General features: G+C 40.5%; 2 protein-coding genes across 4 annotated transcripts in view; both read right to left on the bottom strand.

The window, feature by feature from the left end:
• Positions 1-683, bottom strand: part of LOC129759758 (putative mediator of RNA polymerase II transcription subunit 26) — a 36,186-nt gene extending 35,503 nt beyond the window's left edge. For 2 of the 3 annotated variants that reach the window (XM_055757279.1, XM_055757277.1), the window contains exon 1: positions 651-683. The gene's annotated coding sequence lies outside the window, so the exon portion shown is untranslated. Of the gene's footprint in view, positions 1-635 lie in introns of all 3 variants that reach the window. The other variant, XM_055757278.1, reaches the window with a different exon arrangement.
• Positions 684-5,594: 4,911 nt separating this feature from the next.
• LOC129759760 (tetraspanin-33-like) lies at positions 5,595-8,947 on the bottom strand. Its single transcript, XM_055757281.1, has 4 exons — positions 8,637-8,947; positions 7,776-8,485; positions 6,837-7,237; positions 5,595-6,777 (listed from the first exon to the last, which is right to left on the bottom strand). The coding sequence occupies exons 2-3, from the start codon at positions 8,281-8,283 to the stop codon at positions 6,912-6,914; spliced, it is 834 nt and encodes a 277-aa protein (XP_055613256.1). The 5' UTR covers positions 8,284-8,485; positions 8,637-8,947; the 3' UTR covers positions 5,595-6,777; positions 6,837-6,911.
• Between the last annotated feature and the right edge of the window lie 3,248 nt (positions 8,948-12,195).

Below are 12,195 nucleotides of genomic sequence, written 5' to 3'. Positions count from 1 at the left end.
TGGTAAAATTTTCAAAATGTGCTACAAGTGTCATAATTTCTACCACTTTTTCCCAACACCAGTGAACTTGCTCTTATAGATTCAAATATTGGATTGAGCGCCTCTGCTTTTCCGAGGAAGAATAATAGCATCAGCTGCGAATTTTTGGAAGTAGCGGCTAGACCGCAGAAAATATCATCAGCAGCATCGTTTACGAAATGCCGAAACCGATGCAGTCCAAGGGGCTGAAAGAGAAGGAAATTTCCGAACTGACATTTCAGTACCGCACTGACGTTTTGGTACCAAAATGCCATTGAAATCAAAGGGGAACTGACGTTGTGGTTCCAAAAGTCGGTACGGTCCGTTTGTATGTGATTTGACAGTTGCTTCAGTCCTTTGATGCAGTCGAATGAGCGAGTGAACGAGAGAGCCTAGGGGACGGCATTCTCCGTTTCACTCTTCCATGGCTGGCCTGTCAACCCATCAAATTCGCCTAGAGTGGCATTTTTTCCACTTTTCAAAATGCATTTTCCACGCAAGAAATCGCACTAAACCGGTAAACTTCAAGCTCCGGACCAACCGGCGGACACCGGGAACACTTTGAAGCCACTTGGGAGGCACAACTCTAACGAAAACAGCGAAATTTTACAAATTACCGTAAACAAACTCACTTTTCACTTGCACACAGTTTGAGATGAGGGAACGAGATGGACAGACACGATGGCGAAAAACACGCGTGACGTTTGTATCTCTTTCTCCCTTTTGGGTTGTCAACGTGTGACAGTTGGAGCTTGCCGGATCAAAACTTAGGTGACGCTTTAATCGTTATTAGAATGATCCAATTTTTGAAAAGGAACTTGTATACAAGAAGCTGGCGCTTATGGATCTCTGGGCAGTATATGTGATCTCAATAACATCGATCAACTGTAGACCAGGCCCAGCCAGAATAGCCGTGGAATTCTTCGAAAATGGATAATCTTAACGACCTTGACCTGGCTTATGTTATTGTTTTGCTTCAAAAACTTGTGTAGCTTTTTGTCCAAAAACACCCAGATAAGCAGAGCAAACTCGACGACCTGATCAAAATCTCCAAGGTAACAGGTCTCAGAGTCAATGTCAGAATGACCACGTCGGTGGAAGTCAACACAGAAAAACCTTTCAGTTTCATGGTAACTGGGCAACAGGTTGAGAAAATGGAGTGCTCGCTCAGTATTGGTAGCCTGATAACACTCGAGGAAGGCATCGAAACCCGGATCAAAAAGGCTCGATTTGCTTTTGCAAGATTCCGACACATCTGGCGATTACATCAGATTTCTCTAAAAACGAAAATCCGTATCTTCAACTCAGACATCAAATTTGTATTGTTCTACGGGTGCGAGATCGGTCATTTCTTTCGGGTTCCGTAACAATTTAATAAATCGGGAGCAGTAGGTTGTTAGCCTAAGGTTGCGGAACATCTGGCGCTCACATCAGATATCTCTACGAATAAAAATTCGAATCTTAAACTCAAAGGTCAAATCCGCTGTGCGGGTGCAAATTTGGTGCACATATGCGGTGACGACGCGAAAACTGCAAGTATTTGTGAAGCGCTGCCTGCGGAATATCATCCGCGCTTGGTGACCTGGAAACTCGATCTCAAATGAGGAACTACATCGCCGGTGTCATCAAAGGGCGCTAGAAATTGGGTACACGTTGCGAAAAGATGAGAACGAGATTTGCAGAGAGGCGCTTGAATGGAATCCAGGAGATCTGAGAAGAGGCAGAACCAGAAACTCGTGGCGGCGAAGCAGCCACCGAAATCCGAACTGTCGACGAGAATCTTGACTGGGACCAAGTGAAGACGCTAGCTCCGGATCGTCAACAGTGGAGGACTTGTACGACGGCCCTATGCAAGTAGCACGGGTGTGGCGAAGGTTTACATATATGGTGACGACGCGGAAACTGCAAGTATTTGTGAAAGAATCGCTGCCTGCGGAATATCATCCACGTTTCGTGGCCTAGAACCTGGATCTCTAACGTGAAACTGCATCACCGATATCATCAAAAAGCACGAGACATGGAAAGTCTAGAACGCAAGTGGAGGTGGATTGGGCATACGCTGTGAAGAGATGAGAACGAGAATTGCAGAGAGCCTTAACTTACTTACTTAATGATCCCGCGCATCCTCCGGTGCATAGGGCCGTGGTAAAAGACCTCCACTGTTGACGATCCGGAGCCAGCGTCTTCATCTGGTCCCAGTCAAGATTCTCGTCGATAGTTCGGATTTCAGCGGCTAGGCTTCGCGCCACGAGTTTCTGGGCCTGCCTCTTCTTCGATGACCTTCTGGATTTCAATCAAGCGCCTCTCTGCAAATCTCGTTTTCATCTTTTCGCAGCGTGTGCTCAATCCATCTCCACTTACGTTCCCGAATCTAGATTTCTAGCGCCCTTTGCTGACACCGGCGATGTAGTTCCTCATTCGAGATCCAGTTGCCAGGCCACCAAGCGCGGATGATATTCCGCAGGCAGCGGGTTACAAATACTTGCAGTTTTCGCGTCGTTACCGCATATGTGCACCAAGTTTCGTACCCGTACAGCAATACGGATTTGACGTTTGAGTTGAAGATTCGGATTTTTGTTCGTAGAGAGATCTGGCGTGACCGCCAGATGTTTCGGAGATTCGCAAACGCAAATCGGGCCTTTCTGATACGGGTTTCGATGTCTTTCCTGGTACCATCATCAGGCGTTATCTGGCTACCAAGATACTGGAAGCACTCCACTTTCTCAACTTGTTGCCCAGCTACCATGAAACTGGAGGGATTTCCTGTGTTGATCTCCATCGACTTGGTCTTTCCGACATTGACTTTGAGACCTGCTGCCTTGGAATTTTCGGTGAGGTCGTCGAGTTTGCTCTGCATATCCGGTTGCGTTTGGGCGAGCAAAACAATATCGTCAGCCAAGTCAAGGTCGTTCAGATGCTCCATTGTTGAAGGATTCCACGGCAATCCTCGGTTCGGTGCACAGTCGATCGATCCAGTCAGAATCTCATCCATTACGATAAGAAAAAGTAGCGGAGATAAAATACATCCTTGTCTCACTCCAGCAGTTACCGGGATTTGTTCGGACAAGACACCGTCGTGCAAGACCTTGCACGAAAATGCCTCGTATTGTGCTTCGATGAGATGGACTAGTTTCTCTGGGACCCCTCGTCGCCTTAGAGCCGCCCAGATGTTTTCATGGTTAAGTCGGTCGAATGCTTTTTCGAAATCAACGAACACCAGCAGAAGAGAGTCCTGGAATTCGTTGATTTGTTCCAGTATGATTCGTAGCGTTGTGATGTGGTCCACACATGATCGTCCGGATCGGAATCCAGCTTGTTGCCGTCGGAGTGTAGCGTCGATTTTCTCCTGGATCCTGTTCAGGATCACTTTGCAGAGTACTTTGAGGGTTGTACAGATCAACGTTATGCCTCGCCAGTTACCGCACTCTGTCAGGTCTCCTTTCTTCGGGACCTTAACGAGGATACCCTGCATCCAGTCGGCCGGGAATGTTGCAGTATCCCAGATGTCAGCGAAAAGACGGTGCAACATTTGTGCTGACAGGGCAGGGTCGGCTTTCAGCATTTCAGCAGGGATGCAATCGATCCCAGGTGCTTTGTTGGATTTCATGTTTTTGATTGCCGCTTCTATTTCAGCCAGCGAGGGCGCTTCCGAGTTGACGCCATTTATGCGACTGTTGGCGCATCAAGCTGAGGGTTCTGTTGGCCATCGCTATTCGTGACTCGGAAGAGTTGTTCGAAGTGCTCAGTCCATCGTTTGAGCTGATCTGTTCGATCTGTCAGCAGCTGACCTGCTCGGTTTTTCAGCGGCATTCTTGCATTAGTCCTTGCACCACTGAGGCGGCGAGAAACGTCATAAAGTAATCGGATATCTCCATTGGCGGCGGCTCTTTCTCCCTCTTCGGCTAGGGAGTTTGTCCAGGCTCTCTTGTCTCGTCTACAAGCTCGTTTAACTGCCTTTTTCAGCTCCGCATATCGTAAGCGGGCGGCTGCTTTGGCTGACTCGGTACATGCCAGCTCAATTCCGACTTTCGCCTTTCTCCGATCATCGACCATCCTCCAAGTTTCATCCGACATCCATTCACTTCTTCCTCCACAAACTTTACCGAGAGTACCATGGCTCGTCGTGATAAAGGCATTAGTTCAATCCATTGCATCCTCGATCAGTCTGGTCAGCTTTTCGAAAACCTCGTTTTCGCCCATGATTTCTCATAGCTTGTCATGTCGAGTGTGTCGTATGCGGCTTTGAAGTCGATGAATAGATGGTGCGTAGGGACTTGGCGTTCTTTTAGAGGATTTGCTATAGTGTGAAAATCTGGTCCGACGTATCCCTCCATGAAGCCAGCCTGATGACTTCCTCACCGTTTCGGTTTCCTGCATGTGCACCGTTTAGGTGTTCATCAAAGCGCTGCTTCCACCATTTGATCACCTCACGATTGTGCATCAGGATGCTGTCGAGACGAGACCAACCGTAAAATCCGCCATTTTCTTTGCATTAGAGTTCTATTTTAGTTTTGTTTTTTTTTTTTCCAAACGAGACTTCAACGCGATCCGTCTCTTACCATGTTAGTCTAAAGGTAGACTGATCTCGCTTTTTATTTCAAAACGCATCGCACTCTCTTTTTCAGAACTCTACACTTTTCTTTTCTCTCGTTACCCGACGCTTTCGTCTATTCAATTTCTATTTATCGCGGCACATTTCGGCTTGCTGTATAAAGCCGTCGCGGGATGCGTTGAGCTTTCAGTAGAACTTTCGTGTTTCCTGGGAACGATGCAGCTGTTCCAGCAAATATAGTAATGAAACCAATATACCTCACTCTTCAAAAAACAAAGCGACTCGTTAAGCACACCATCATGTGGACAAAGTTCCAACTAACATGTATGAACATCGACGATCCAATACTTTATTTTATTTATTTTATTTACATAGTATTCCGTCTCACGACATAACTTGACGAACATAATTCCTAAAATTCACTCGGTTCATAGCAACCGTTTTTCAAACTCTTGGGCACCCCACGTTCGCCAGATCACGCTCCACTTGGTCTAACCACCTCGCTCGTTGCGCCCCCGCTCGTCTTGTTCCTACCGGATTCGTAGCGAACACCTGTTTTGCAGGACAGTCGTCCGGCATTCTCGCAACATGTCCCGCCCAGCGTATCCGGCCAGCCTAAAGTTCTGTCTGCGAAGTCTTAACCTCCCAGAGTCTATAAATCGTGGTGGAACCTATCGAGATGCTGAATTCGTAATGCACAAGAAGTTCTGTACAGGCAATCTGGAATATTTCCTCACCACAGCCGAACTCAAGGACAGGACGAATGGCTACCACTACCGTCCTTTTGCCACGTTTGAGCAAGGTTTGATATATAATGTAGAGTCTGTAACACTATTTCGATGTGAGATTAACTTTTAACTTAAAAGTTTTAAGGATGACACAGCTCAGACGTTCATCAGGTGGGAAATCGCTTTTACGAGTTTCCGCAAAATTTGGCGAAAGATATCTTATCAGGCAACAGCCAATGGACATTTCTCTATCTTTGTAGAGTACTAATTTCTCTAACTAAAAAAAATCAGCAGCATAATTTATGACACCGGTGTAGTTTATTCTCCAATCATTATTTGTTCTATCTGCTATCTTTGAGCTTTACAATTAATGACACAGCTTGCTAACTTTTTTTTGTTGATTTTTTTCATTGATTAGATATTATTTTTGTTCTTTTCCTTAGTCAACAGATGCATGAATGATGATTATTTTGATTCTGGTTTCATTTTTAATAGTAAGCAGCATCTGTTGAACCACAAAACCGTGTTCATGTTTTAATTCTGTCTCTGGTAGATGTTTGGAAGTTCACTTTAAAAGGTTGAATGGGAAATACTTGTGGTTTGTATTTTAAAAAAATGCAATCTCCATTGCAATCAGTATTGGACTTTCAACAGTCGAGTAGCCGACTTGAGGAAAATTACAACGACTCCGGTTGAATTATGTTTAGTCTTTTTTTACCCCTAACTGAGTATGATGATTTCGTAACAGTACGCTAGTTCTATGTTAATGAAATTTCCCAAAGAACTGATTGATTGAATTGAGATGATAGTATATAGTAATACTTTTGAGATTTTTTTAATGAATTGGGTTTTAACAAGAAATAGCTCGAATTCGTTTTTACTGGAATGATTTATTCTGATTTAAAAAAAAGTGTTAATTATTTGCAAAGCATCTTGTTATATCGTTCATTGCCCAAGTTAGGATACTCTGTTTATTAAATCGCGCGCAGCAAGTGTGATCAGTCATTCCCATTGTACCAAGCAATGTATCCTATCGGTAACAGTGAGTTATTCTTTTTCTGTTTAAAATGTAGGTATTTTCCTCTAAAATGCTTTCAGTATTATCTTGTTTTGTTCGAGAGAATAAAAGTGGTGGGAAGTAACATATACTGAATTATATCTCCCTTTGTGTTCAGAGTCGAAAATGAGTGTACGTATCTAATGAGAACATTCTATCGAGTTGGTTTCAGAACTTATGGTTGTACCTTAAACACTACGTTTGTTTAGCGAATATAGAAGAACACTGAACTCTGTTTTTTATTCTGGTTGATTTCTCTCTCTTATTTTCTTGTGGTGATATCTTTTTTTATATGTCGCAGGATGGCGATTTGTTTTGTAGTCTCCAGTCAATAAATTGTTGTTGGCCAGCACTGCAGGTCAAATGTTGAGCTACTACATTACACATATAAACTTGCATTTCAGCTGGTAGTCCATTCAGTCCTAAAGATTGTGGTCATCTAAGAATATAGTTGTTCCAAAAAAATCATCTTCCAACTTACCTCGTATCTCGTTTAAACCGGTCGCCCTCTTCCGCCGCCTCCGTCGCTCCCGGTCCAGCCTACGACCAGATAAGCTCACGACGACCAGCGACTTTTCTGCAGGTCAATCTGGCCTTCCAGCGTCTTGGCGAGGTAGATCACGAACAGCTGACTGAGAGCAGCGCCGAGGGCAATGCCGGCAATCAGATAGAGATTCCGTTCGGCCCAAACGCGCACGATCTCGATACAGCCGCTGGTCCAGATTTTCTTGCTGGCCGCGGCCACCGATTGCTGCTGAATGTGATAGCCACACATGATGTTGACCAGCCCGGAGCTGATATCGGTGGCGTTGATGCAGCAGCTGTACGGAACGCCGCACTTCTCCACGCTCGGCGAGGAACAGTTGAAATACTCATTTTTGCCTAAAGAAATTGAATTGAGATGAGACGAATAATATTATTAATTGTTGAATTTCTATTTGATTATGAAGACTTTTAACTTAAAAATTAATAAAACCTTACAAAAAAGAAATTTTAAAATTTTCTATTAAGATTTCAAATTCCGATTTTAGATTCAAACTCAAAATCAGATTTTAAATTCAGATTTTGAATTCAAACTTTATATACAGATTTCAGATTTAGATTCGGGATTCAGATTTTAAATTGAGATTCAAATTTCTGATTGCAGATTTTTGAGAGAATTTCAGATTCAGGATTCAGATTAAGATATTAAGTTTAAATTTAAATTCTAAGATTCAGATTTGAAATAAAGATTTCAGATTCGTATTCCAGAATAAAATTCTTATTTGTTAGGTAAATAACAGAAAACTTTTTTTAATTCAAGGACTAATAAGAAAATTTAGAAGGAAAATTGCTTTAAATGTGTTTTTAGAAGTTTATCGCAAAATAAATGATGCAGTATCATAATTAAGTTTAAGGAAAACATAGGCGTTTAGCTCACCCCAATCCAGATAGCCATCATTGCTCAAACCGCAGCAGTGAAATTCTTGCTGGGCGAAGTCAATCAGATTCTGCAGATCCGGATCGTCTCGGTAGGTGGTGATGATCTTATCGGTGAACGATTCCTCCAGAACTATGTTCATCTTGTGCGGGAAAACAAACCCGACGATGGCCACGGCCATTTCACACAGGAAGAACATCAACAAACAGAGCGAGTAGAATTTGAGCAGACAAGTGTTCTCCCGCAGAGCTCCCAGACATCCGGCGAAGCTGACCACGAACACAATACCTCCGGCAATGATCATCACCAGCGAGATGTTCAGCACGATGTCGTAGAACGTTTCCAGCTTGATCAGTCCGGTGGCTTGCCATTTGTCCACGAAGGCGTAGAATCCGATTCCGATCAGAAGACCACCGAAAAGCCAGAAGATGAAATTCAGCAAAAATATCATGTACTTCACGCAGGAGCTCACGTATGTGAAGTTGTGCGAATAGCGATACGGAGGCATTTTATCGTCGGTGGGTTTTCGCTGTCCCAAACTAGTAGATTGACATGAACCGCTTGGAAGCACTTTTGTCAAATGCACGCCCCCTCCCTTTGTGCTGATTTCGGTTCTTGCAGCTTCCACAAGAATGGCGTTGTTTTTTTTTAATGCAATCGTCGTCGTCGTCTGCGAACCAGTTTGTTCAACCTTCCGAGTGTATGGGAAACTAGTGTGGCGAAAATTGAAATAGTTAATTGTTATTGCTCTCGTCTCGATTGCGAAAACACTGGCTTCTTACATGCAACGCAACAGCAGTGAGTAAGCTCAGTGAACTCGACCTACCATATTAAATAGTTATGCAAATTGGCCCTACTTACCCTCGTTTTTATTTTCTGATGTCGATTCCACACAATGGAAACCATCAAGAGCCAGTTGAGGAGATTCCTACGGGACACGGGCACCCGGAAGTGAAAACTATTCACTCAACCAGCTGCTTGGACCGATCGCGGATTCATTAGTCATCAAGGTTGAGAGGAACACACAAAACGCAAGCACTTTCTAAAAACATTCAATGCACCCCGCACAGCATCAGCAGCTCGACCAAAAGCCCCCTTGTTAACTTTTTCGTACAAAATTTTGTTCTGCTGTCTTCTTTTTCCGTCGTTCTCGTTTTTCGTTTTCCACCTCGACTGGGGCTACACTGGAGGAAACTATCGTTTAGGATTTGTATGAACTTTCGACAGAAAAAAAAACATCGCATGAGGCTTTCTTGCATGGCTGCCTACACACAGGAAAGAATTTTTAAAATTACGTTTTGCATGTTCAATATAAAAGTTTAAGAAAAAAAATGCATTTAATTCAAAATATTTTCCATGACTCAGACGACGATTTATTTTGCTCAAGATTCTTCGAAAAACTGGTAAACCACTCAATAATTCTGAAGTTTTTGAATGATTCTTTTAGATATTCAATAATAAATTTGTATAAACTGTTTGTTTAAACTGTGTAAGCGCACTTCATCCATTTTGAGAAAAATCCCTTATTTTTAAATTAAAAAGTCATTTATATCAAACAGATAGAATTAATTATATAAAACCGCAAAAATTTTGTTATTTTGGACCAAAAACAATTTTGTACGTTTTACCCAAAATTATTGCTATTTTGCTAAAAATAATGAATCATTTTCAAAAAGGGTCTATATTGTTTAAACAAAAACGATAAGTTAAAAATAAATCGATATTTTTTCTCGATATAATCTCAATTATATTTGTGCTTTTTCACAACCAAAATTTTTATTATTTTTGATCCAAATATTTTTGTTTCTACAAGATATTTTTCTGCGTGTAGTTTAAATTTTTCAACATGGCACAATACAATTTTTTTTTTTGAATATTGAGTTCACATTACATAAGTTTGTTTGCGATTCTGGATGTGTATAAGAAAATCACTCATTATCAAATATAAAAGATGTTGTATAAAAAATTTATATTCAATAAAAAATGTGTGATTTGATTTATTTTATCATAACATTGAACACCGTGGAAACAAATAAGAACTCGCTATTTTGTCAATTTTTTTTTTGTCGTTGAATCTCCGAACCAGAGTTTACGTCAACATCAGCGACGGCGACATTCACTGACGACATTTCATGTTAACCATCCTATCAAACATCTTCGAACTGTCGAAATGGAACAAAAGGAAGGGTTGACGATAGCCGAGTGTTTGGTGAATTGATATGACATTTTTCATCGTCGCTGGTTGACAAGGTTACCAATCACCAGCGTGAAAATTTCGGATTTCAACTGCATTTACAATAGTAAATTTCCTGATTTTCAGATAAATATTTTCCATTAATTTTAATTTGAAGAAATATTTTTTGTTGTTCCGAAATTCCAATTAGAAATTTAAAAAAATTTAAAAAAAATTGATCTTGATTGAAGCATTTTTTTTATTCTTTTTTCTCAGGGATTGATTGAAGCATTCATTTAACCATTGTAATGTCACTTTTATAAGATTTACTTAAATTGGAATTTGTTAATTTAAAAAAAAATCTTACATGAAAATTTCTTTCATTTTCTAGATACCTTGCTTAACCCGGATCACCCAGCTCTAATTTTTGCGATGTTTTTTGTTGTTGCCTTCACGCTAGAAATTATTAAACCATTTACGATTCAAAAATAACCATTTTTGACCTTTTCCCGGGAAATGCCATTTTATGAGTTCTCCATGAGAACTCATAAAATGACTTTTCGGGGAGAAGTTCGAATATGGTTATTTTTCAACCGAATGGAATTTCTTCGGAGAAGTTGAAAAATGGTTATTTTTCAACCTCAGCGCTATGTGGAACTAAGCTTCATATGGTTTGTTCACACTAAAAACGTCTTGACTGGTCACTGGTCGAGGAAGAAGAGAGCTATGAGACCGAATACAAACAATGAGCAACATACGAACGAATGCATGGATTACTATGATTGATGCGAAATATAAAACTTAACATACTCCCCCCGCCGGAATGAGTCGTTTGATTACTCTTTGATTTATTTTATTTAAGCTGGCTTTGTAAGCTTTTACTGGTCAAAAATCTACAAAGTGTCGCTGCATAGCCAATGTTCAGACGTAAAATTTCATGTTCAAGCTGGATTGAATAAATTATATTCTTGTGTTGAGAGGCAGAGGTAGGATATGCTTATTTGAAAAAAAAGGTTAAGCTTGTTATTATTGTAGTTCAATAAGGCTGTTTCAATCATTTTTTGGAAAACTATCCAGAGTAAATTCAATCAAGTAGCCTTGACTTTCTGGTCCGCACTCCGATGTATTGCAATCCCTACTGCAATTCATAATGATCTGTGATTTCAACCGTTTTAAATCTCGCTCTCCAATAAAAAGATTTGAGTCTATCGTCGATCGGGCAGACCCATACGAAACTATAGTGGAGTAGAGAAGGTCAAGCAAGCACTTCATATAATTCTGTGTCGTATCAATTAAATTTTCTAGAGTTGATTCGAGCTGTCGTGTTTCTTTTTTTTCTCTTTCGTTAGTGGAATAAATGCATGTCCATCTTGCCTTGATGTTTGCTTAGTCTAGTTGTGGAAGCAGCATTTGTTTAGAGAGCTTGCAGTTTTTTTTGACTGAATTAGGCCTATGTTTACAAATGATAAGGATTACGATAATCTTAAGATTCATTCAAGCACAAACTCATTTACTATTTATCGCAAACTATATTTCAGAATGAATGCCCCATAAGTTTTGGACTTTTTGATTTCCAATAACCTTTTGTCTATTTGGTTTTGACGAAAATATGTGACATAATTAATCATGTAACGCCGTTTGATGATACGGACCTGAAGTGATGCCAGGTTTTTCTATTCATCTATGAATATTCTTCTTCTCGATAGCGTGTTCTTCAATGTCACCAAAAATTAGCGATTTAACATCAACATATTGTTCTATAATATGGTGGTATATAATAAGTATAAAAGTTGAGTTGAGCGAGAATAATATATCGCCACTGATAACAAAAAAAACTCGCTTTTGTGACCTCCTATGTGCATTCATCCCTGTTTATTAGGAAGGATTTTATGTAGAGTGATTTATACAGTACTGCTTAAAATAGATTCAGGTGTATAAGAAATTTCATTTATTCTCCATAATATATTTATTGTATGAATGAATGATAGTTGAATCAATTGAAACAATTCACAAAAAAAACTGATTGATTTCATCTTATTTATCGTTCAACATAAATCTCTGGCATCAGGCATTTAGTTTGTAAAGTCAGTTTACTCTGAAGCTTAGAAGATCTTCATAACTCCAAGGAAAATTCTAAAAATCTCATGATTATAAATCACCATGTTAGAAAATGTTGCATATTTTTAGGTTTATAAAATGGAATAAGGGCAATTTAAAAATTTCCGTGCAAATACCCGTTTTGTCGGA

This window comes from Uranotaenia lowii, unplaced genomic scaffold, assembly GCF_029784155.1.
Source record: "Uranotaenia lowii strain MFRU-FL unplaced genomic scaffold, ASM2978415v1 HiC_scaffold_265, whole genome shotgun sequence".
NCBI lineage: Eukaryota > Metazoa > Arthropoda > Insecta > Diptera > Culicidae > Uranotaenia > Uranotaenia lowii.
The sequence above is the reverse complement of the archived record's forward strand: the minus strand, read 5'-3'. Positions and strand labels throughout refer to the sequence as shown.

Excerpts from the sequence above, each read along its gene's own strand:
- LOC129759760 (XM_055757281.1), bottom strand. The coding sequence starts at position 8,283 with ATGCCTCCGTATCGCTATTCGCACAACTTCACATACGTGAGCTCCTGC. Across the intron at positions 7,238-7,775 it reads TGATGGCTATCTGGATTGGG|GCAAAAATGAGTATTTCAAC; the intron begins GTGAGCTAAACG and ends CAATTTCTTTAG.